A 26,849-nucleotide genomic window follows, 5' to 3' on the forward strand; every position below is an offset into this window, starting at 1 on the left:
TCAGCTCTCCTTTTTGTTTTTGTAATAGGTTGATATTTTAACTGTTAAATTTTTCCTAAAAAATATTGGAAACACCAATCTCTTATCAAGTGTCATTAAGTAAGAACCTTAACTATTTCCACTTATGTTTAAGAAAGTATTTCCTATATATTATGTTAAATAATGGTGGATACATTATTTAACTTGCTGGAAATAATATCAGAATATTATTTATATATAAGTAGTTCAATGACATCACTCAAAGCCAGACAACAATAACTGATCCCCAAAAGCCAAGAGTGCTCTTCTCTCCAATTGATGAAATAAAAGCCAATTGTAAGGACCATGGTTCCCCATATCTCAGAGTGCTCCAGCTCTGTGAAGGCAGTACATTCACCTTTAAGTAGTACACCAGGAGTTCATTCAGAGCTGGGTCAGCATTCAAGTTAACCAGGAAGCACTTGTCATCCCCAACTTTGATTCCAGAAGTCTGAAGAGATATGCCAAGGCTCTCAAGCTGCTTCTGCCGCTCCTGCAAACACACCAGAGAAGTGGTGATTCCTGGCAGAGGCAGCAAGACACAGAGGATCTGACAGCACCAGAAGACTATCCCATCTCTTTATCCTTCAATGTTACCTGCAAATAAAGCATTCTTGAGAAATGTAAAGATGATCATATTTTTCTCTTCTTTCCAAAATGTGTAAAACAGTTCCAGTTTACTAGAGTGACGGTCAGAACACCTCTTTAAAGCTCACAAGCCCTTCAAGCTGCCCCGTCTTCTCATTCACATCTTATCACACTCACTTTCCTGCCTGTGCCACCATGAGTTACTCAGAATTTAATGCCTCCTCTCATGTCACAGACATCAGAGTCACTGACCAGGTCCAGAACAGTGTAAATTTAAAACATAAAAATAAATTTAGAAGTTAAAAATCAGGGCTTGGCAAAAACAGACATCTGTATCCAACCCCTCCCACAAGGGTCAGGGTCCATCACAGAATAAGAGACAGAAAGATTGTAAGAGCCAGCGGGTGGGAAGAAGTAAGGAGAAACAGTGTCCTTGTCATGGCAGAACCACTGTAGTCCTGAATTCACTGGAGCAATGGTTGACTCCATACAAGACTAAGCCAGTCAACATTCCAGAATGGAGGCTATACGGGCTCAGGAGTCCCTATCCTAAATTAGTGGCAGCTGATGGCTGCTGAGGGAAGGAAAGTACGTTTTCTGAAAGGGTATGGTGACTGTTAGGTCACTATGCCCCAGTGAATGCTCACACATCTACCAGTATGTGAACAACAGAGTTAGGGGAAAGGAGTGGGAAATACCCATGATCAAAACACATTGTACGCATGTATGAATTCGTAATAAAAATACATAGCTCAGTAGTGGGGTGCTTGCTTAGCATGCATGGGGTCTCAAGTTCAATCTACACAAAACTAATCATTTCTCCTACCAGAAACAAGCTACTAAAGCTATGAACTCTTACCTCCAGACTGACTGTCTTAAGTGCAGCCCTAGGGGATCTACAGACCCACCACCACCCAAGTCCTACAGCCAAATACCCCAAACACAAACCTGGGCAATCTCTTCAGTTTTCCTTAGTTTCTCCTCCCAGGTCACAGTCATTTCCTGTATGAGTTTCTCGGATTCTTCCAGACGATCTTTCAGCTCTGGAGATTTCATTGCCTAAAAACAAAATGTTACCTCATGAAATAACTGCTCAGTGCCAGAAAAGAACAATCAGCTGGCTGTGAAAGAACAGAGGGTGTCACCTGCTACTAAGTGCTCCACCTACCTACAGCAAAGTAGTGGTCCTCAAGGTCCACAGCACCTGTGCTACAGGACTACAGACCTACTGAGTCAACTATGGCACATTCAGAAGGACAACTTCCCATCAACCTACTGTGAGGATTTCGCTACAAGGAGCTAGATATTCCAAGCTATTTATAGAGAACTAATGATTTTAATTTCAATAGGTTGGACACTTAGACTCAAAAGCATGCTTCATCTCAATCTTTTCCTAATATTGATTTCAAGAATTTACTCAAAGCTATGTAAGTTAGATGTGAGCATGTTGCAAACTGGACAGTGTTAATACTTGGTCTTAAGACAGAGAAACAACCAGATGGTGACATAAATAAAGGAAATACAAAAACCTCAGCCCCAAGATTCTTAACAAACTGTAAAATCAGGATAAAATTCAATAAAAAAAAAAAAACTGAAACATGATTACAGTAACTGCTGTGACCATGTCAAAGCTTCTTGCCCTTCTACCATAATGAGTAATGGGACAGGAAAGGGCTATGGTACCAGCTCCACAGACACGGCCCTAGGACAGAAACACTAACCACAGCAGGAGCCCTGAGCATGACACTTCATGCTTACACTGTGGTCACCAAACCTTGTTACAGAACCTAAGTTCTCCTGCTACAGAATGAACACTGCAAGACTCTGGCAACTTCTCTACTTTGTCCTGAATTTACAGTGTTGCTCTACAAACATAACACACCCACAACAGGAAGGGTGAGTTACAAAGGAGGGATGCCTTCTGTTCTGACTGAAGGCTAACAAATGAGGGGGGAAATCCAACTCCCTTCCCATGACTGAGAGCACAGTCAGTTTCTGCACAAAATTAAATCACATATTTTGTCCCTACTGTTTCTCTTTCTCCCTTCATATTCTCATCTGTCAGCCTTCTGGATAAAAAGGGGAAGAAAAATTTTTCCTACTCCATTCATTCTCTCCTATGCAATCCTTTTCAACAGCCATTTAAAAAATGTTCCTACAAAGTACTGCTCAAGAAAAGAACAGAATTGGGGAAGAAACTTCACACAGCAGCTTGACAAGATGGGCCTCAGGGACAAGGCCTGTCCAGCTATGCCTCCTACCTCTGCCTTGGTCAGCTGCTCACGGAGCTTCTCCACCTCTTCCCGGAGATCTCGGATAATCCGAGCGTTAGGATCCTCGTTCACCACAGCATGGTTAACGATGTGCTTAGCTCGATCTGCATACCTCAGGGTCGACAGGGTTTCATCGTAGTTATCAGCAGCTGGGCTCACAGTGGCCACCATGGCAGTCTTGCTATTACCTCCCAGACTGTCCTACCAGGAAGAAAACAGTGAGGAGTCTTTTAAGTTGGAAGAAGACATCACATAAAAAAGCTAAAATCCGAAAGAATAAAACAGCCCAAGACCAAACACATGTAAAGACAAAATAGAGGCTCACATGCAGACCCTCATGAGGCTCAACCCTGAACTGTCTATTGTCTGCCAATTACTTTTTTTCTTTTTTGGGGGGTGGTGGTGGTGGAAGGGGTCAGGGTTTGAGACAGGGTTTCTCTGTGTATTCCCTGCTGTCTGGGAACTCTCTCTATAGACCATGTTGGCATCAGTCTCAGAGATCTGCCAGCCTCTGCTTCCCGAGCACTGGAACTAAAAGCACCTCTATGCCCAGCTCTAATTACTTTTCTTAACAAACAAAAAGAACCCCAAACAACCACAAATCCTTCGATTATTTTTCCAAGAAAGACTAGGAAAACCCAACAGATTACATTCATTTTTTAAGTAAAAATTAATCCAAAGATAGTATATCCCATTTAATAGGCAATGTGATACAATTCTGAGCAGTTTTGCTCAGAATGAAAAGACTTCAATGGCTTGCTCACCTCAGAGGAACTGGATACTCAAAGTGTCAGCTCCTTTGGGGAATTCAGTAGTGTTAAGGATGGAACCCAGGGCTCCCACGCCCAGCAAAGCAAGTACTGTGCCACTGAGCCACACTCCCAGCCCAAGGAGGCTCACCTAAGGGATTAGAGCCCTCTATACCAAAATCTGAGAAGTCCACTGTCTTTCCTCTGCTAGCATTCTAGAAACTAACACATGCTCTACACAATGGCTTCCAAAGCTCACCCAAAGGTACTAAGGAAGCTATTCATCTGCAGGTCCAGTAACTGCACACTTGTGGAACACACATGCTCAGGTTACATATATCTCAAGAAAAAGAGATATTTTTCTCAAGATATATGTATCTCTGCTGGTCCCTTCCCTCAGAACCCCTCTCCAAGCTGAGGCTGGTTCTTGGAAACCCTCAAAAAAAATTAAAATCATCAAATCAACTCCCACTCCACTGACCATGCAAAAGATGCTGAAGGTCACTCTGTATCAGCAGTCCCTCAGCCATCACGGCCACCTAAGTCCTAACTAGTACTGCTTCTTCCCTTGGGTGGTCAGCATTTATAGACTGGCCTCTAACTGGCAATACAGCAAAGGTGAGAGAGGTGATGGCATGTCACTTCTGATATAAAATTAAAAGCAGGTGATGCTCTCTGTCGAGAGTTCTCCCTCTTGCTCTTGGGAGGATCATCAAGGTGACCCTATGAAGAGATTCTTGTGAAAATGGAAGCAGGTCCTTGAGTTCTGTCTATCATCATGGAAGTGAGCAACACTCTCACTCCTGATTCAGGCTCCAGATGATTACAGCCTTGGCTTATACTTAAACTACAGCTCATAGGGCCCTAACTCCAAGCACCTAAGACTGCCTGTGGAGTAAGGTCAGTAGATAACTGCAGGCATTACTATACCATGCAAGGCTTGGGAGCCTTATTAAAAAAAAAAAAAAAAAAAAAAACTAAACTATATAGAGAGTCAGAACTGGGGGGGATGGCTCAGTTGGAAAAGCATGTGCCATACAAGCACTGGGATCAGAATAGATTTCCAGCACTCATGTAAAAGCCAAGTGGACAGCAGCCTACCTATAGTTCCAGAGCATGGGACAAAAAGCCAGGAGTCCCTGAAGAAAAATAGGTAGACAAGCTAAATCAGTAACATCTGGGTTCACATGAGAGACCCTGTCCCAGTGTATAAAGTGGAGAGTAATAAAGGAAAAAACCCAACACCAACCTTGGTCCACTAAAGTGCATGCATACCCATATATACGTGTTCCCAATTACGCACGTGTGCACACATACTACATACACACACATAAGAAATATTCAGAGCTGAGAGAAAGTTTAACCACAAAAGTACTTTCTTTGCAAATGCAGGAACTTGAATTCAGTGCTCCAAACACATGTAAAAAACTAAACATGATAGTATATATATACCTGCAATCCCAGTGCCGGGCCCATGGAGAAAGGCAGCTAGATCCCCAGAACTTGCTGGCAAGCCTGACCTACTAGATGAGCTCCAAGCTAGCGAGAGACTGTCTCCAAAAAACAGTTAAGGGCCTAGAGAGATTGCTCGGCAGTTCAGAGTATTTATTGCTCTCACAGCAGACCTAAGTTCATTTTCACAAGATGGTTTACAACTCCAGTTTCAGGGAGTTCTCATGCCCTTTGCTGGCTCTTACATGCTCATGGTACATATAAACTCACACAGGTGAACATTACATACATACAAATAAAACTTCTAGAATTATATTTGAAAGGTGTACAGAGCCTGAAGAACAACACTTAAGGCTGTCCTCTGCTTCCACACGCACACACACATATACACAGACCCATGTACATGAACACATAAAGACTCAATATCCCCTTTCAGAAATGCAATCTCAATGAACAACAGATTCTCAAAATTCAGAGAGATATTCACTACATCACAAGAAAGCTGGCTTAGATTTGTCCAATATTCACCTTAGAAAACTCTTGATTTTAAAAATATAGTTTTTCCAATTTTAATACATATACATTTTTAGAGAATTTTGTAGTTTTATACATTTCTCTGCCTTTTGTGAATTCAACTATTAGTAACCTCACTCTATTAGAGAAGAAAGCAGGGTTGTTCTAAAAAGCAAAACACAAAAACAAGCAAACCAACCCATCAACAACATGCCTAACAATCTAGAACTAGCAAACTGAGCATCACTGCATTCCAGGGTTTTCCACCTTCAATTTCAAACAGACCGCCCTTCCCACACAGACACCCACAACAAGTTCTTGGCAACCACAACTTCAGGCCTGAAGGCTGAGTCAGATCACCTGACACCACTTCAAATTATTCTATCTTGACATTTGAAACAAAATAATTCACAAGGTATCAATAGCTCAATACAATCAAAGACAATATATATGTATGCTTACTCATCCATTACTGAAAATTTAGTTTAAAAAAAAAACACATAGTGAAGAAAATATGCTGTTATGTATAGACAGGCAAGAGATGTAACCATTCTGGACTTTCAGAAGTAAGCCAGACTACTTGATTCTCTTTTCACTACTAGACACTAATTTCACATTGTCAGTGCTCCATGTTTGTCATGAGGAGCCCCATTGCACATTCAGATGGGATAGGAAAGTCTCAAGGACTGTGGTTCCACCTACCAGTGATGCCACACATCCTGAGGGTTACTGCACAGTCTACCCATGGGCACAGCAAACATGAATGACAAACAGAATTTGTAACCATAACTACCAGGGGTGAAAGCACACAGCCACTGCATGCTTAGGCAGAGAAAAGGAAACTGGGCACACCCCATGCCTGATTTACCAAATGACCATGGAGCAGCAATATGCTCACATTGTCTTGAACAAAAAGGAAAATGTAACAAAAGAATGGGCAGGCATCCAAGAGAAAGTTTACAGTTTCTTGTTTACTCTTTAATTAAGCAAATCAGACAAGCTTTGTTTCAAATGTGGCAATGCAAATTAAATGGACACTGGGAAGAAATTTCATCTTAGAAGTCAGAATTTTTCTTTTCAAGCTGAAAGAACTCTGAAGTCATCTAATCAAATTATTTCATTGTACTGCTAGGAAATTGAGACTCAGAAAGGCTGAAAGACTTACCAAACGAAGGTCAGCGTGCTAATTCAGACCAGAGCTGGGATTACGTGCTCTTCCCCTCTTGTGAGGTTTGCCATCTAATGGGAGAGGCAATGCTGTGTAAGAGCTAAACCCAGGGTCTGGAAGCACGATGAGCAGAAGGAACCTAGAAGACACTCCAGACTGGCAGATAAGAGAGAGGAGCAGGAAGTGACAAGTAAGAATAAGGCTCTTACACATGACAGCCATCTTCACTTACCTAGAACCTACAATGCCATAGAGCACAGATGACAGCCAGGAGGAGAGGTCAGCTGGAAAGGGCCTTTGTAAGCCATTCATTAAAGAACTTGGCCTTGATTCTAAGGCCCAGGAGGACAGTTACTGAAGAGACTTAAAGTTCCAGTGAATTTAGAAATGGAAGAGTAGATTGGACAAAGAAGGTCCAAGGGAGATGGTTGTCAGCTCAGTGAGAGATCCGCATGACGTCCACTAGAGAATTGACATTAAGAATAAAAGTAGGCCAGGCAGTGGTGATACAAGCCTTTAATCCTAGCACTCAGGAGGCAAAGGCAGGCAGATTGGTGTGAGTTCAAAGCCAGCCTGGTCTACAGAGCCAGTTCCAGAACAGCCAAACTACACAGAGAAACACTGTCTCAAAAACAAAAACAAAGAAACAAAGAATAAAAGTGGGGGTCAGAGCTCACAAAGTAGGAGCTGGGCACTCATTACCACACTTGGAGTTAAGAGATCCACATTCAGACAGTGATAAACATCAAGTGTGCTTCACTCCCAAGCATGGGGACCTGAATTTGACCCTCAGCACCTATATAAAAAGCTGGTGTGGTGGCAGAGGACTGTAACCCCAGCAGTGGGGAGTTAGGCAGATCCCTGGAGCACACTGGCCACTCAGCCCAGCCCAACTTCCTAACCCCGGATCCCAGTGAGAGACACCAGCTCAAAAGTCAAGAAACATGACACCAAGCATGACCTCTGGTGCATCCATATACACATTGATCTCTTTAAAGGTGATCCATTTTGTGAACACAATGGAAATCATGCTGGGGTTGTGTTAATCTCACACCAACACTGAAAGACAATCAGCAGGTGTGGATGGGAGTAGACTAGGAGTTAAAGAAGAAGTCATGAACTGACCAGGGGTGGAGGGGCAAACATTACAGCTCTGAACAAAGTTTTTAAATCCCTTTACTTAGGCTCTTGGTGCAAACATTAAATATGATATAAAACAGATAATATAAGTCTTTAAAAAAACTAATAACAGAAACTGAACAAACATGCCTTATTTTTAATCTGGATCACCACAAAGAAGCTGCCATTATATCTTTGGTTCATTCTTTGTATATTATGAACATCTTCCCTTACTTTCAATCAAAACCAGGCAAAGTCAAATGGAGAGCCTCAATGAATCTTTACTAAGAGCGCAGTCCAACACAAACCAGCCACGCATGGACATGACTGCCTGAAAGCTGATTCATCAACAGGGGTGACAGGCTCAGCTTTATGGACAGCATCTTAAGTGAAGTCACAGTGACCATATAGACTCTGAATTTAAATCAAGCACACCAAGGAAATGTCCACACATGACTGGAAATGCCTCTCTGGAAGTCCAAGGGAGAAGAATGTTATCAGATTTTTCTTCCTGAAGACTTTGAGGCCAGTCTGATTTACAGAGTGAGTTCCAAGGCAGCCAGGGCTACACAGAGAAACCCTGTTGGGGGTGCAGGGAGAAAAATTCTGAGTGTGTATAGTCAGGAGAAAGTACTTCTCTTTGAAAGTACTTCAAAGCTGATCTCTAAACACAAAGACTCAGTCAACAGTAACAACCAACATTTACTAAGCTCCCTAGGGCCCCTGTTTCACTATAGTAAGAAATAGTAAGTACAGTACATTTTTACCAATGAGAAAATGAGCCATTACGAAGCTATGCCAGGCACAAAAAGTTATTTCCTTGTTTTTAATTGTATGTGTCACTGAATAGTTTTCTGCAGCTGAGTTTAGCACCTTTAGGATCCAGAAGAGGGTGTCAAATCCCTTGGAGCTAGGATTATAGGCAACTGTGAGCTAAGCCACATGGATTCTGGGGTTTGAACTCAGGTCCTCTAGAAGAGCAGAGCTCTTCTTAACCACATACCACCTCTCCAGTGCCTGCTTCTCTGTTTCTAATGAACCATGGAGAGTATTAGAAAGGCAAAAGGTTTTGTTCCACTATAACACCCTTACAAAGTTGTCATCTAGTCTACAAGCACTCTAATACCCAGCCTGATGTCCAATTTGCACACCACCTTCAGGAAGACCCCAGGGACCTGTCCATTGTGAAATCACCAACAAAACTGTAAGCTACCCTTCGTGCTCTTGACTCACCATTTCCTGTGTTCCCTTGGGGCACTTGATGGAGGCTTTCCTTTCACACTTCTGCTCCTTGTTTGTAATACTGGAAAAATGGCTGTGCTTCTACTCTACACTTAGCTAGAGCTTTGCAAAGCAGAAAAACCAAAGGCCCCGGGGGAGAACGAAAGTAAACTCAAGCTATCAAAGGTGTCTGTGAGCAGGACAGAGCAGCTCAGAAAGGGCATCAGGCTGTGAGTGACCACACTGTCACCTCACCACTTGGCCCTTCTGCCCCCACCTCAATATCTAGGGACAACTGTGTTCAACAACCATTTAACATGCATATTCTGGAGGACAAGAATGCCAAACACTAATAAGAAAATGAGACTTGTTCCTGAAAACTGAAAAACTATTCAAACCACCAAAAAGCTATACATCAGAACACAGATAGAGAAAAGGTCCCTGGAAGAGACTAACCTACTCTTTTTCTTCCTTTCTGCCACTGAAAATATGCTAAAAACTGGCTGGTTTTGTGTCAACTTGACACAAGTTAAAGTCATTAGAGAAAAGAGCCTCAGTTGAGGAAATGCTTCCTTGAGATCCAGCTCTAAGGCATTTTTTAATGGGAGAGAGCCCATCCCACTGTGGACAGTGCCATCCTTGGGCTGGTGGTCCTGGGCTCTATAAGAAAGTAGGCTGAGCAAGCCATGAGGAGCAACCCACTAAGCAGCACCCCTATAAAGCCCCTGAATCAGCTCATGTCTCCAGGTTCCTGTCCTGTTGCTGTCCTGACTTCCTTTGTTGATGAACAGCAATATAGGAGTATAAGTTGAATAAACCCTTTCCTCCCTAATGTGCTTTTTGGTCATGGTGTTTTGTTGAAGCAATAAGGTCACTAACTAAAACACTAACAAAGGACAAAGAAAATGACTCACCTTGAGCAGCCATGTGAGAACTGAGTCCCGATAGGGAACAAATTTATTTTTGTTTTTGCCAGCACCCTGATCAGCTAGGGCGGAGATAACCAGACCCAGGGTTGTGAGGGACCTGCATGGAACAAAAACCACAATTACCTAAGCCAGAACATATCAAATGTCACGTTAGTTGCAAGGATGGACAGCAGCAAAGTGCCCTTGGCTGCATGTAACAAGTGCTGTGGTCAGCACTTTACTGTCCGATCTGAAGACCGAGCTCCTAAAGGTTCCTGTCCATCTGAGTTACTTGAAGCAATAAAAATACTTAGCACTGGCCAGGTGGTGGTGGCGCACGCCTTTAATCCCAGCACTTGGGAGGCAGAGGCAGGCGGATTTCTGAGTTCGAGGCCAGCCTGGTCTACAGAGTGAGTTCCAGGACAGCCAGGGCTACACAGAGAAACCCTGTCTCAAAAAAAAAAAAACAAAAAAAAAACAAAAACAAAAAAAAAAACTTAGCACTGTTTATCTTTCATTTTTGCAGATAAAATATGTGACCTGGAAAACTAGGGTGAAGATACTAATATAACTAACAGATACCTTCAAGAAGGGTGTAAAGAAGGGTATAAAATACTGATTAGAGCAATAGTGCTAACAAGCTGACATCTGCACACCCTAGTGTTGGAGAAGTATTCCATAGTTCCCACCTGCTGGCTAATGTCTCATCTCATAGCTGTGGGAGCCCTGAGGAGAGAGAAGACTTGAACCCATGAAGAGGTAGTGATTTAGCCTGAGAGAAAACTATATATGTGATGGAGCTGGCAAACGAAACATTACTTCATAAAGTCTTGGTTCTGACATGTTGACAAATACAACAGCAGACTAAAGGAGATAGTCCAATGTGACTGTCACAGTGTCTATTCACACAGTCAAGAGCCAGTGGAGGATGACTCTGCTCCATGGATAACAGCAAGTCACAAGGAAGGGACTGGGTTGTCATAACTGGAGGTCAAGAGAGAGTCAGTGGATACATCACTTAGTGAGTGGACGCCAGGAGTTCTATCAAACATCCCATAATGTATGACATCCTCCACCCACAGGAAAAGGAGTCATCTAAGTCCTACTGTCAATAGAGCCATTGTTGAGAAGCCCTGACTTGACTGAGGGCTGTGCTTGCCAGTCCCATCAAACAACTCTACAGATGAGAAAATGAGCCTGGGCCATAGAAAACACTAGAAAAAAAGTTCAAGCTGCTCACGCATCATTGCCTCAATCGTTCCAGAATAATCTTACTCCATAAGCACGGATGTTCCCCTATTTTTCTATCAGCCCCATAAAGCGATTCAAGAATGTGATTCTGGAACACTTACTTGTTGATGTTGCTGCCCTCCTTCAGCCTGTCGCCCGCAGCTCCAGTTTTCGTGGCTCGTTCACTGCCAGCTAAATCCACTAAGCTCAGCTTGCCCACTTTCTCTCCAGATGTCTGCAGAGAAAATCAACACATGCTAGCACACGGCTAATGAATGCTGACAACAGGCTGACTCCTCGAATGGCTTATTGTCTCTGGCCTTTACCAAAGCTATCTGTCATTACTGCAAAATTATTCTGTGCTGGTACTAAACACTGCAGAAACCATCATCTAACACAAAACTTACACAATTTGCTAAAACCCAGTAGTGAGCAAACAAGGAAGTTGATGACCTCAGGAAAAATGCTATAAAATGGGACATTTTAGAGAGATTGGTAAAATTTTCAGGTTTTTTACCAAACAAAATTTTCAGATTTTACCAAACAAAAGTGCTTATAAGATCAAAAGTTTAATGATTGAACTGTGCTTAAAATTTTATAAATATTAGCCTGAAACAAAATACTCACATTCTTGGCTAATATTAAAAACAAAACAATCTGACTTTTGTGTAACAAATTTGTTCATAAAGTCAAAACCATTTTCTAAACATTTTCATCTTATTCAAATGATCAGCTTAACTTTTTAACATTAGCTATGGTCTTTGACAATGGTGTTTTCTTCCACCAGATCAAAAATGTGACATGCTTTAGGTTTTATTTCATCAGCAAAACAGAACTATAAGAAAGCAATGTCAGAGTCTACAGATTCAACCTGTAGAAGCTTTCCTTTAAAATCTATGTTATCATCTGTCTGGGAAAATAGCTCTTGGCAGAATATTTATCTGACAAGGAGAAGGCTCTGGGTTGTTCTGCTCTCACAACTGCAAAAGTACATTTATATATTTCCATAAATAAACATTACAAAGGGATATTTTGCTTCCCAAATCAAAAATACTTCTGATTTAAAAAAAAAAAAAAGTCAGAGCTGGAGAGTTGGCTCAGCAATTAAGAGCACTGGCTGCTCTTCCAGAGGTCCTGAGTTCAATTCCCAGCAACTACATGGTGACTCACAACCATCTGTAATGGGATCTGGTGACCTTTTCTGGTGTTTATGAAGAGAACTATAGTGTACTCACATACATTAAATAAATTTAATAATAATAAAAGAAAAGAAAGCCTTTAGTATGGTATTTGTTTTGTTTTGTTTTACTCTAAAAAGGAAATCAAACACAGAGAACTTTTTGTTTTTAACATTGATCTTAACGTGGAGGGAAAAAAATGTTTTTCAGCAAAGGAAAAGCCTGCCAGGATGGAGCACCTCACCAGGTTACTTTTGCTCTCGTATTTGAGACTAAGGTCCTGAGGGATAGACATCGGAAATCAATCTTCACATGAAGAGAGAGAGAGCATGTGAGCTACCAGCAAAGACGTTCAACATGCCAGAAGCCTCAGCAGTTTCACAAGGTTCCAAGCAAACGCTCAAAGAGCACTCTACACAGTCAATAATTTTATGGCATTCTTCCCCAATGCAAGCTGCTCCTTGACCTCCTGGCTGTTTAGCAGCAGGGATACCGGCAAAGATGTCTCAACTGAAACCAGCCATCTGGGTGTAAAATGCACAGCTGCTGTGGCTGGACCAGGTCAGCAACTTGTGTAATTCAGCCTCACTGTCCTCTTCCTGGAGAGGGTGGGAACTACACCTAGTCCAAGACTCCCTTGCAGCCAGGCCGCAGGGTATGACTAAAGTTCCTTCAGACCCTCTTGTTAAAGACTGGAAAGCAGAAGTTAAGTGTCTTCCTTGGCCTTTTTTCTGCCATCAGGGAAGTCATGAAATCTAAGGGTTTCCAAAACATTCTATAGCTTCCGGGTGCTAAGAGGCAGCTTCACTGGCAGAAGCAATTTCTTTATTCCTGATTAAAGCTATATGTGTCCCTTGTGATTTTATGAGTGACTCTAACCCTCTTGGGGTGTTCCACCAGTGCTACAGCTACAGTACAGCAGCTTCTGTTCCTGTCAGGACCTTCTGTCCTGAGACCTGACCGATAGTCTGGATCAGGCCTTCAATTTAGCTAACAAAGAGAATAGGCTAAACCAGCTATTCTCAACCTGTGGGTCACAACCCCTTTGAGGATCACATATCAGATATTTACATTATGATTCCTAGCAGCAGCAAAATTGCAGTTATGAAGTAGCAACAAAAATAACTTTATGGTTGGGGGTCACCACAACATGAGGACTGTACTAAAGGGTTGCAGCATCAGGAAGGTTGAGGAGCCGTTAGACTAAACCATGGTCATTTGAGAAGCTACTCACCCCAGACTTCACATCATACAGAGTATGTGTCAGGGTGATTTTGAAGACTGCATGGGAACGGCTACTTTCTTCATTCATGTTGGTTGCAGCAACTGTCCGAGACTTGTTGCCCTCAGACATCAGAGACTCAATGTCCTAAGTGGAGACAGGTCACAGGCACTTACTCATTGTTTGTGAATAAGATGCTGCTTTCTCACACTACCACAAGCACCCAAGTTTTGCAGGCTACATTTTGTTTTTGCACAAGAATACAAGAGCCCGTACTATTTTCAAGGGCCAACTAAAGAGCTTTACTCACTGCAGACACACACAGGAGCACATGGCAGCTTTGACACAAAGAAGTTTAGAAGCTAGACTCCCTCAACCCATAGATAGGATCTTACAAGATACCTCAGGCTAGCCTCACATTCATTATGTAGCCCAAGCTGGCCACAATCTTGTGATCTTCCTGGCTCTGCTTCCACAGTACTGTATCACAGGTGTGCCATGCACAGCATTAGGAACAATACTTTTGAGTGACATGAGAGCCAAAAAAATAATAATAATAAATGCATTTAATTGTAAAAGCAATACAAGCTTATTACCAAAACAAATTATATAAAATACAAAAAAAAAAAAAAAAAAAAACCAAGAGTTTAACCCCTTCCCCCAAACACATGAGGTATATGTTTAATACTACCACTTAAAAAAAAAAAAAACAAAGCTGGAAATAATATAAAAACTGCTATAATTTGCAGGGAGGAAGGCAGTTCTGGGAATTGAACCCAGGGCCTCATACATGCTATGTGTGTGTGTGTGTGTGTGTGTGTGTGTGCGCGCGCGCGCATGCTCTACCACTGAGCTATGTCTAGCTTATCTATCTATCTATCTATCTATCTATCTATCTATCTATTTTTGAGACAGGGCCTAAATATATTGCTCAGGCTAGTCTTAACCTCATTCTGCAGCCCAAGCAGGCCTTCAGCTGTCCATCCTCCTGCCTCAGCCTCCTAAAAAACTGCAAAGAGACAGCTGCGCCACCACAGCTGGCTCAGTTTTTCTTCATGCTATGAGCTGAGGACAGATGTGGTACCATATACCTTTAATCCCAGCACTCAGGAAGCAAAACAAGTTGACCTCTAAGAGTTTGAGGCCAGTCTGGTCTATACAACAATTCCAGGTCATTCAGGGTGACACAGTGAGACCCTGTCTTTCCTTCACCCCACAAAAGCTACAAGCTCTGAACAGTGACTGAAGCAATCAGAGCTTAGTTTCATTAATTACAACACAAATTATCATCTCCTGGGCTGGGAATGGAGCCCAAGATCAGTACAACTGCTTAGCATGCATGAGGCCCGGGGTCTAACCCCTGGCACCACAAACAAAAATGAATAAATACAAACACCCAGCAAAGTCCTTTCCAGGGGTTTGTGAAGTGAGGAGTCAGAGATGGAGTATGCGAAAGTGCTCTCAGCTACCTCCCACCACTCAGTGTTCTTTCCAGTGAAGGAGCTCTTTCTTTCACTAAGTCTGCTGTGGCAGAGCCAAGAGGCTGTAGTTCCCAGATCTCTGCAGCCCAGCCTGGGCACATGATGAACTCAAGTGTAAAGCAGACCATCTGGGTGCTCCTCCTTAATGTAAGTAGACATGCCATCATATGTCTACTCTAAGAGACATTAGCAGAACACACACATGTATTACAACATCTCCCTGTGGAGTGGAGAAGGACCTGAGTCCCTCCCAACAGCTTGGAGCCATGACACCAGCCTCAGAGTGCCTATGTCAGACTTCCTTAACAAAAAAACACTGTTTAAATCACTGCTTATTCAGATTCAATCACTCATACATATACTGAAAATACCCACCATACACCAACCAGGTACTTTCTAAACACTAAGGATGCATAACAGAACATGTAATAATCCCATACAGAAACAAAACTTAAATGCTATTATTTTTTATGATGTATGCACTTGAATGCAATGTTAAAGCTACAAGACATATAGAAAATTTTCATGTCATATAATTAGTTTTGCTGAATAAATTAAAAAGAATGGTATTAGTAAAAATTTCAACACAATAAATACTCTCAAAGCAAAATCATTAGTTTCAAAAATATCAACACAGGCAAAACATCTTCTAAAACTTTCCCAAGCCCATTCTGGATTAGTTCTGAAGATGAGACCAGGCCTCATTGAACGTAGCTGACATTTACTGACTAATCCCCATTATCACTTTGAAGGTTTTTTTGTAAAAAGGGAGTTATTAAATGGTAGTATTATAAATTTAATCTTAAAAATGTAACCCAGGGCCAGAGAGATGACTCCAGAAAACCTGAGTCCAATTCCCAGCACCTACATAGCAGCTCACAAAACTGTCTGTAACCCCGGTGGAGGAGATCCGATGCCCTCTTCTGGCCTCAGGGACATCAGACACCTGATAGGACACAACATACATGTAGGCAAAACATTCAAAATATTGTTACCTTGTAGCTGGTGACAGCCAGTTTAGAAAGTCCATCCACGTAGGGTCCCAACACACTGTGCTCTCTCACTTTCAACGTTTGACGGCTTCTGTCATGACAGAGACACAGTCCATTAGAGACTTTATAAGGATCAACTGTGCATCACAGAAACATATACATACTTCAAGAGAGACCCCCTAATACAGAAGAGCAGATCACTGGATCGCGCAAAGATTTAAACCTAACTTTAAAATCCTTGCTGAGAAGAAAAGCTTGATAATGTGGCAAAATACCACATCGCTCAAAAGGGTAAGTGTGGGAAGTCTATTTACTACCGTAAAGAATGCAGAGTCAAATGAATACCAACAATCTCCTTGTCATATCACAGAACAACCCCAAGACAGAAGCTCTGTAAGTGTTAACTCCACAAGAAAGAAAAACCACAGGCCTAGCTCAGCTGTGAACAAAGACACAAAGACAACAAAGGGCTCTCAGAGAGATTTATAGACACAAGAGAGAGCTTATCTGAGACTTGTCTGTTGTCCTAACAAGGGGGTCTGCACACTTTATCACACTGATACACTAGAGGAAGAAAGGGGGAAGTATGATCGGTTCAATAAATGCAAAAAGTTTCAATAAAACAAAAAGCAAACGTTCATTAGTTTCTAAAAGAAGCTCCCAGCAAGCATGGAGCTGTGGCACCCTCAGTATTCTAGACAAATACCAGGAATGCCTATCCAGGAACCGGCTAAAGCACACCAAGTTTCAGTCAAGAGGGGTAAACCCTGAGACCCACAAACAGGATGGTAACTATAGCAGTCATCGTGTAAATCATATTTCAAAATTGCTGGGGGTGGGTCTCATTTGCTCACACCACACCATAAAAATAGAAAAATGACAATTGAGGTAACAGATAGATAGAGGAAGCCATTTCATAGTGTCTACATATCCCAAAATACTCCCAATGCACTCTATAAATGAAAGTACTATTTGTCAAAATTATTTTTAAAAAGAATATTAACTAATAGTGAAATCCCAGGTAATTACAGTTTTTTGTTTATTATCTGTACTTTCTACTATGTGTTCAATTGGCCATATAAGAGATTCTTTTCAAAATAAATAATGAGTTAGAATGCTTAAAATTCTGTGGTGGTGTTTTTGGTGCTACAAAGCAAAGTTCATGCATCTCAGTCTAACACGCATGCTCTTTTACAATCTGTTCCCATTACTGTCTTGTCTCAGTCTGTTCATCCTTACCATGGATCAGAATTTATTTGCCTAATAGACTTTGGGCTCTAGAAGAGAAGAATACCTTGTATTAATAATAGGTTTGGGGTCAACAGTTCCTACTACAATCCCTGGCACCTAAGAGTCACTCAGAGAATGAACACACTTGGGAAACAGAGTAGAAACAGAACTAAGGTGCCAACAAGGACTTGCAAGGTATCAGCTGCAGAGCCTGGAGACACACAGTACAGGTAGGGGTGGGCTTGGAGACACAGTACAGGTAACAAATAACAAACAGCAAGGGAAAATGGAAGGAATGATGGTGAACATAGCCTGAGTCACAGTGAACCTGGAACCATATCCACTTCATCTACCATACAGGAATGGAGCAGAGGTACTGGATGAGTAAACAAACAGTTCAGCACCTGGGGAAACCAGGACATGGCTCTGCCACCTAAAAGCTTTTCTGTCTTCCAGCATATGGACCACAGCCCAGTGTTTCTAATGGATTCAGATCTCTAGCATCCTGGGTTCAACTTACAATGGCACATGAATGCTGATGATGACATGTGATCCTGTAATATTATGTGATTTCAGCTCTAGCAGATACAGCAAAAGAACTGGATTGCTGCTCAGTCCTTACAGCAGGATACAGTCTGCTATTAGCTTTTAGCCTTTCAGTTTTCCCTTTTTAAAAAAATGTGTATATGTATGTATGTAGGTATATGTGCATGTTCATTTATGTGCAAGCATGTATGTGAACAGGTGTACCTATGGAGACCAGAGGTCAACCTCGGGTGTAATTCTTCGGATGTTTTTCAAATTACTTTTTGAGATAGGGTTTCTCACTGGGACCTGAACTCGATGACTGACTAGGACAGCTGGCCTTTTAGCCTCAAGGGTATGCCTGTCTCTGCATCCTCAATACTGGGATTACAAGCACACATATCACACACAATTAAAAAAACAAAAGACAAAAAAAACCATGATTTCTAGGGATCCAACTTAGGTCCCTATGTTTGCACAGCAAGCACGTTACAAACTAAGCTGTCTCCTCAGTGCCACTGCCCTTTTTATGTGTATAGGTATTTTGTCAACATCTATATCTGTGAACAATTTACACATCTGGTGTTCACAGAGGCCAGGAGAGGACAGACTTCCCCTGGATCTGGAGTTACAGATGATGTGAGCCACTAGATAGATACTAAAAATTGAACCCATGTACTCCGAAAGAGCAGTCAGTACTTTTAGCCATTGAACCATCTCCCCAGCCTTCCTGGCCCCTTTTTCTTAAAGACAATGTATATCTACTACATTATATCTCAAGCAAAACAAGATTACATTACTATACATGATAGTCACTGAATTAATAAAATCAGTGCTTGAATTTTAAGAATGACGTTTTCTCAAATACTCTGGTTGAAATGAATCTAATTTACAACTTTTAATCCATTATTTTAACTTTTCAGAAACAGAAATGTTTGTAGGCTCTGGAGAGATGAGGTGGCTCAGCTGTTAAGGGTGCTAGCTACTCTAGCAGGGGCTAGAGCTCGGCTCTTAGGACACATATCAGACTGCTCATAACTACATGTAACTCCAGCTCCAGGGGATTCCATACCCTCCTCTGACCTCCACAGGCACTGCAAATGTGATATATACACACAAACACACACACATATACACATAAATAAAAGTTTTTACATTAAAAAAAAAAAAAACCTTTTTTAATCCTCAAGAAACTTCCACAAGAAAAACCACAGCTAGGATGTGTTAATTGCCTACTGTATGCTAGAAGTCCTGAGACCTGGAGCATATCATGCTCTCGATCTTCACAAAAGCCCCATGGGCCACTGTGTGATAGCATCATACATTCCCTGTATAGTTCTCCTAGAAGGTGCAAGGAACTTGCTCAGCCACGAACAAGAGGACCTGGTTCCTGAGCTCTGTAACTCCAAAGCCCATGTGCTGAGCACTAAGCCACAAACAAAACAAACAAGCAAACCACTAAAGACTAAACACATCTGACAGACTTCAAGATAGTTCACTAGGGGATACAAGTATGAACAACAATGAAGCCAGCCAGTTTTCTGTTTCTGGGAAGTGTAGGTCTGAGCTAGATCTCAGAGAAAGTGGCTGTTGCCATCTTTCCAGAGGTCAAAATACAAGAAAAGTACTGAAGACAGAATAAAAAATGTACAGGGAGCAAAGTATGGGTGCCTGAGCCACATCCACCCAAGTCTGGCCTCCTCCTAGGACATTCTGGATCTACATGCCCTACCCTCCAGCTGCACTGAATGTTGATCATCCTATAAATGGGTGACATCCAGACACCTCCACATGCTGGCACAGGGTGTGCCTACACTTAACTGTTCTCACCTCACTGCTCAGTAGATAAACTCATACTCTGCACAGGGCCACTAAGCACCTCTTTGGAATCCTCTCTGGGCTCTGCGAAAGGCCATCTTTCTCTTTTTGCACTCTATTTTGTGTTGGCATCCCTCACAAGTGAAAAGCAGACTGCACGCTGCTCTAACTTGTTTGCAAAATTCATTCTCTCCAGACTATGGGCTCTTTCTCTTAACTGATGGTGCCTGGTGTTGTAAGAATGATTTGGTAAACAATGAGTAGGTAAAGTTTGGACAGCCATATCAAGTACTAATTCAAGCCCCAGCTTGAAGATCATACTGGCCAAAGAAAGATGGCTGTAAGGCACTGATCTGTTTGCTCTTGATTAAGCCTCACTGGGATTCTCTGCCTCTCATATCATCTTTCCTGGACCACCTTCCTCATCCAAACACAGCTCACTATCCACTCCTAGGCTGTAGACCCATGGCTCTCTGACCCAGTTAATTCGGTTTCAGGTGAGCCAGCCCCAGCCTCAGTCACTGCTTCCCACTCTCCCTCTCCCCTGCCCGTCTCCTTCCCTGCTCTGCAGCACACAGGTTCCTCAGATACCTCTCTCTGCTCATTTCCCTTCTGGCTGCAGGGTGAGCAGAGTGATTCTGAGGGCATTCTTGTGCTCTGAAGCAGTTCTCTTTCAAAGTCACCCCTGAGGTCGCGGCACTTCCTACCCGAGGGGGAGGCTTTAAGACTATTTTAAGACCAGGTTCCAAGCTCTGCATTTACCTCCCCCTCACTTCAGGCCTAGAACCAACCACGGAAATCCAAACTGTGCTGCCTTAAAACAAAAACAAAACAACAAGAAAAAAGAGGCTGTGTCACTGAAGGCTGCGGCCATACTCACACTAAATGAACACTTTCGTCACCTGTTTTGTCTGTGGCTTTGGGCCATGAGAGGCAACATGGCACAAGTACAGACCTGAACCATCATCATCCTGCCAGCTCTAACCACCCAGAATTCCGTGGGAAACTAATCCTTGTAAACATAAATCACAAACAGCAAAGTTTGGTCATCCTCGACTACAGTTCAATTACAAACTTCTCTGAAGCCACAATCTATTTTACATCTATTTGCAAAAAGACACAGCACTCATGCATCCAAGTTTACCCTTTGGGGTCAAGAAGGTCTCGGACTTTTTCATTATAAATTTCCATGTAGGACACTTCAACTTTAAAACTCTGTTCTTCATTTTCCTCTTTCTGCGTTCGTTCAAAGAGTCCACTGCAGAGCCTTGGGATTAATCCAGGTTGGTCAGCGGTGCCCATCATGGTGTAGGACTTTCCAGACCCTGAGAGACAAAGAGCAGCCATCAGTACTTCCTGGAGAAGTTTAAACCCTCTTTCTACTATTTACAGTCAATTTTCAGAACTTAGCAAAATTCACAAAATATAATAAATATAAATATAATAAAATTTATAAAAATAATAAAATTCACAAAATATAATAAATACAATAAATTATAAATATAAATATAATAAATGAATAAAGTAAAAAATGCACAGTAAGGATAGAACATACAGAAGCTTTCTATTACTTGTATCAAACCAAAGTAAACATAGAAAGAAAAAAGCCCAACCAGGCAGGATGGCCTGAGCCTCTAATCCATCAGGAGACAGAGGAAGGAGGATAAGTTCAAAGCCAGCCTCCAGTAGACACCCTGACTCAGGGGAGGGAGGGGGGAGGAAAGGAGGGAGGGAGGGAGGCAGGGAGGGATGGAGAATAAGACAGACAATACCATTATATAGATATTCCTAACTGAATATGATTTCCTACTGAAGTCAAAGCACAAAAGACACAGGTACTCATGGGCTTCAGGGAAAATCAGCTTACTGCACTCTTGTATTGTGCAGGGAACAATAATCTTCTTCTAATATACAAAAATGAAATATTCATTAAAGATGACGCAGGAGCCAGTTGTGATGGTACAAGCCTATAATACCAGCACTCCAGAGGCTGAGGCAGGAGAATAGCAAGGTCAAAGCCAGGCTGGGTTATAGAAGGAGTTTTACTTTAAATTGGTTTTATTTCTTTAATTACAAAGTATAAACACCTAAAGTCCTCACCAGTTATAACTAGTACAATAATAACAAATGTGTTCTTCTAAAAATATTTTTTCTGTTAGTTTTTAGTTAATGTGTGTGGGTATTTTGTACCATTTGCAAGGCTAGTGCCCGCAGAGGCCAGAAGAGGGTTTCGGGTCCCCTGGACTGGAGTTGCAGGTGGTTGTGAGCTGCCATGTAGGTGGTGGGAACCTAATACAAGTTCTCTGGAGGAATAGCAAATGCAAGTGTTCTTAATCACTGAAGCATCTCTCCAGCCCCATAACTGGTTTCTTCTGGATTTCTGACAAATCCAAAAGGAAGAAGAGGAGTACGAGGAAGAAAAGAAACTTCACATGTGAAAAAATAAAGACAAACAACTTTAATTCTAATTTTCCTGCGTTGTCTTAGAACACATCCTACTGCCTACTTTTATCTCCTGTGAGAGAGACTAACATAGGTAGTAAGCAGGGTGGCCCAGTCAGCATGGTTTCATCTTCACCTTCATGGATAAATGCCTGAATGTGCAAGTATATGTTAGTTTACATTACCTGTCTGCCCATAGGCAAAGATACAGGCATTGTAGCCATCAAATGCATTCTGAAGAATGTTCTCCCCAAGGCATTTGAAAACATCATCTTGGCCTAAAGGACAGAAAAATGGTATTTTATGGGCAAAGAGCACATGAACAAATAAGAAATCAAACAAAAATCTGAAAAAAAAAATACAATCAGCTTATTTATCCCCAAGAAGGTTTTTAAAGTTGATAGATGCTTCCTGTCCATAGACACCTTCTGTCCTATAGATTATTTCTAGTTAGAGTAAGAAGAGTCAGTAGATGGTCTTCTGTAAACATGTTTGAACACAGACACCCATGAGGCCATGCAATGCAGAGCTCAAGAGCTGCTTATTTTACAGTCAACACCTAAGATTCAATAATCTCCTCTATTTTTTGTGTGTCACGTGTATGTGTGTTGCCACATGTATGGAGGTCAGAAAACAACCTTAGGAGTTGGTTCTCCCCATTCACTATGTGGATCCTGGAAGTTAAACTCAGATCATCAGGCCTGGTACAAGCACCTTTATTATCTGAACATCTCACCAGCCCTAAATATCTAAAATTTAAATTTAGGATCTAGATGTTCCTGAAACTACATACCGTACTTTTATTCAAAGTATATTAGAGTTCAGAAAAATTATGCACATCAATTACTCCCTTTCCTTTTCCTCATAAAAATTTCAAGTTATACAACCTTCAATTCATAACAGTTATAACAGGGAGTGAGATTCTATAAATAGGGGACAGAGAGACAGTTCATAAGTTAAGAGCACTTGCTGTTCTTGCAGAGGACCTGGGTTCAATTTTCAGCATCCACATGGAGAAATGAGAATAGACAGTTATCTTTGGGAAGGTTCTAGAACAGGGGCAAAAGAAAACTTAGACCCTGGGGTTATGGTACAGAGGGAAGAGAGACTCTCTGGCAGGCCTGATGAATTGGCAAGCATCACAGAGGTTTTTAAGGACTATAACTTAGGCTCTAGTATAGGGGTCCTCTCTACTTATGCTAGGTCCCTCTAGACCACATCAGAGATATCATGGAGGCCTGCATGCCTAAGATGTAGCTCCTGGTCCCATGAGATGAAAGAAAAAGGAACTCTGTAAGATCCTATAGTCATAGATATTCATCATCTCACCCCCAAGAACATCACAATGAAGTCTTTTGGTCCCTAGATAGCACAAACCCTTTCAGAGCAAACGCTGGAAGCAGCTGCCTGAACACTAAAAGTTACACCAAATGATACCATGGTAATGGATAGAGACCACACCAAAATGCCTCCACATTACTAAGTACACAGGAAACTGCTCAATTACCTGCATACTTCTCTCGGACAGATTCATCCATGGACCAGAAACAGTGATCATAAGCAAATATCTGTTACAGAGAAAACATAAAAAGAGTGCATGAAGAACAAACCTTAACATCACAAAGTGACATTATAATAATGCATAGCACTGTTAACCATGAAGGGGTCACTGAAAGCAGCTGAGGCTTGCACTGTGAGAAACCAAGAGAAGCCATTAGTGAAGGTCTGGCCTCAGTAGCAGCTGAAAGCACAGGAGTAAAGGGATTGTGAGAAGTTGAGACTTGGTACCATGAAGAAAGTCTATTGGTTAAAGCGCAGCCCAGTTGCAGCAGAGGACCCCAGAAATTTTGGAGATGTCAGTATTATGAGATGACCACCAAGGACAGCAGCAGTGGAGTGGAGCCAGCCAGAGACTAGAAGAAAAGGTGTGTGTGCTGCTGAGGACAGAGCACAGGAAGTGACCCAAGCCCCGTGGAAGAGCCAAGAAGATTGTGAGTGGATCCCAGTCGTTAAATTTTGTGCTGTTTACATTGATGGAGCTTGGTTTTGCTTTGGTTTGATTGTGACTGTACCCTGGTTCTTCCCTCTTGAAGAAAGTATTTAATTTTGATTTTTATAGGAGCTCATAGCTGAAAGACTTTGAACTTTTAAAAGAAGATTTTGAATTTTTAGAGAGATGAAGTATTTTTTTAAAACTTTTTTTCCATTTTGTTTTTCGAGACAAGGTTTTCACTTTGTGTAACTTTGTCGGTCCTGGAACTCAATCTGTAGACCAAGCTGTCCTCCCTCTACCTCCCAAGTACTGGGATTAAAGGTGTGGTGTACCACCACTGCCTGCCAAAAAAAACTCTGAAATTTTAATGTGTTTGAATTTGTAAAGACTGTGGAACTTTTTAAGTTATTTATGTTTTTAATGTGAGATCTTGAGGATGAATAAGAAAGGAAGGTTTGTGGCTTAATAGTGATGTTTTTGTGTGTCAAGATAACAAAGAAACAATTGTACTGACTGGTTTTGTGTCAACTTGACACAAACTAGAGTCATCAGAGAGGAAAGAGCCTCAGTTAAGGAAATGCCTGCATAAGATCCAGCTGTAAGGCATTTTCTCAATTAGTGATCAATGGGGAGGGCTTAGCCCATTGTGGGTGGGAACACCCCTAGGCTGTAGTCCTGGGTTTTCTAAGAAAACAGACTGAGCAAGCCAGGGGAGGCAATCCAGTAAACAGTACCCCTCCACTGCTTCTGCATCACTCCAGCCTCCAGGTTCCTGCCCTGCTTGAGTTCCTGTCCTGACTACCTTTGGTGATGAACAGCAATGTGGAAGTGTGAGCTGAATAAACCCTTTCCTCCCCAACTTGATTTTTGGTCATGGTGTTTTGTTGCACTAATAGAAACCCTGACTAAAACATTAGCACAACCTAAATCAAAGAAAGAAAACTTTAGAGAAACAGGTATTCTTGTTTACAGAAGTGCCACTTCTGAGCACAAAGCTGAAGACTAAGAAATAGTAGTTCTTATTTACCAAAAACACTAAATAGCACCCTTTAAGTTTTAGCAATTTTGTAAATTACTACAAATATCTTCTAGTCCAAAACTGCATGAAGTCAGATGATAATCACACTATATTCATGCATGCTCCACTGACAGATCCAAATTATTAATGAGTATTTTATACAAATAACAGTGAAATATGTCCTGATAACAGTCCTTTATGTAGCTTGTATCTCATTACAGCCTTAGAGCCTGCTCCTTTTGTCAAACATGGTGCAGAGGACACTGGCTTCAGAGGCTATGTTTGCTTCTCTTGCTAATAATATGCTTTGCTTCCTTAGAAAACAATTTGTTGAACAGTTAGGAATGAACTTTAGTGTAGCTTAGCACTTGTTTTCTAACATGTATAAGGTACCAGGTTTGATCCTCAACAATCAATCCGATTATCTGCACTAACCTGCTGATGTTAAAGTTGGAAGTTAGGTTTGGTATAAAGCAGGCCTTTCATCTGACTGGTTCTGATGTTTTGGGGGCTTTCCATTATAAGCAGCAAAAACCATCCTGTACTGTACCGTACCGTACCGTACCATACCATATCTTGAATTTGAGCTTTTGGGGGGGTTTGACACCAGGCTGGCCTCAAACTCCCAGATAGCCACCCGCCTCTGTCCAATGATTTCTGGGATTAAAGGTGTGCAGCACCACATGCCCAGCGTCATTCTTTTTTTTTTTTTTTTTTTTAATTATAAATTATTAGGTGAACATACAAAGCAATGGGCTTCCTTCTGGCAATTGTGCCATTTCACACATATGCTGTTTAATTTTTCTCCTCTCCCACTGGGCCCCCTTGTTCCTTTCTTTCTAAATGAGCATTAGTTTTTTTTTTTTTTTTTAATCACAAAGGTTTTCAATGAACAGAGAAGAAATACATAATCAATCACATTAACAAATTTCACAAAAAAATATAAAATAGAAATAGAGTGGTGAAACGGTTTAGAGGACAAAGGTGTTTACCACTAAGTCTGATGACCTGAGTTTGATTCCCCCCAGGATTCAACTGGCAAAAGAAAAGAATTGATTCCCAAAAGTTGTCCTATGACCAATATGTGCTTGACACTGCATGCACATGACAGGGTAAGCATGTGGGAGTGCACACACACGTTGCACACACACAATAAATTAATACATTTTATAATAAATGAAGGTCTCCCACTTGCCAGCCTCTCCCCAGAGGAAGCAATCTGTTAAGGATGTAGGCTTGCAGGCTCTCTGTCTGCAAAGCATTTCTCTAAGCAGTGAGGCCAGTTCACAGAATAACAAAACAAGACAAGTTGGTAATATTGTGAACTGGTTTCCTCACATCTTTACTGGTCTCTATCTTCTTCTGCTCTAATAAAAAGCAAAATTATCCCAGTACCCTTTCATAGCAAAAAAAGGTCCACAAACATAAGGAGACCAGTATCACACTCAAGTACCATTTAAAAGGTCATAGGAGATGGATCCCAAGAGGCATTGTGTACACATGCTTCAGCAACTGTAACAGCAGAGAGTTACATACAGCTCAACCACAGGTGGTAAAACAAAAACAAGCCCAAGAATGTAGACAAACTGAACTTCCTGGAACGTCTAAGTATCTTCAGAGAACTGTCCAATTAAAAGCAGGATTCCTGCTGACAGAACACCTGCAAGAATACAACCCATGGGTGCTCAGCAGTTAGGAGCATTTGCTGCTC

At 41.6% G+C, this 26,849-nt stretch overlaps 1 protein-coding gene across 3 annotated transcripts in view; it reads right to left on the reverse strand.

Moving 5' to 3' along the window:
* Kif13b (kinesin family member 13B) overlaps positions 1-26,849 on the reverse strand; it is a 146,889-nt gene that overhangs the window by 70,965 nt on the left and 49,075 nt on the right. For all 3 annotated transcript variants that reach the window (XR_013109314.1, XM_034497345.2, XM_034497344.2), the window contains exons 4-13: positions 23,635-23,695; positions 22,313-22,405; positions 20,830-21,010; positions 16,116-16,203; positions 13,652-13,786; positions 11,362-11,474; positions 10,016-10,127; positions 2,868-3,080; positions 1,555-1,665; positions 377-511 (exon numbers count right to left, since the gene is read on the reverse strand). Coding sequence is in view for 2 of the 3 variants with exons in the window: in XM_034497345.2 (XP_034353236.1) it covers positions 377-511; positions 1,555-1,665; positions 2,868-3,080; positions 10,016-10,127; positions 11,362-11,474; positions 13,652-13,786; positions 16,116-16,203; positions 20,830-21,010; positions 22,313-22,405; positions 23,635-23,695 (1,242 nt within the window). In the remaining variant the exon portion in view is untranslated. The remainder of the gene's footprint in view (positions 1-376; positions 512-1,554; positions 1,666-2,867; positions 3,081-10,015; positions 10,128-11,361; positions 11,475-13,651; positions 13,787-16,115; positions 16,204-20,829; positions 21,011-22,312; positions 22,406-23,634; positions 23,696-26,849) is intronic.

The sequence above is a fragment of the Arvicanthis niloticus genome, chromosome 3 (assembly GCF_011762505.2).
Source record: "Arvicanthis niloticus isolate mArvNil1 chromosome 3, mArvNil1.pat.X, whole genome shotgun sequence".
NCBI classification, from domain to species: Eukaryota; Metazoa; Chordata; class Mammalia; order Rodentia; family Muridae; genus Arvicanthis; species Arvicanthis niloticus.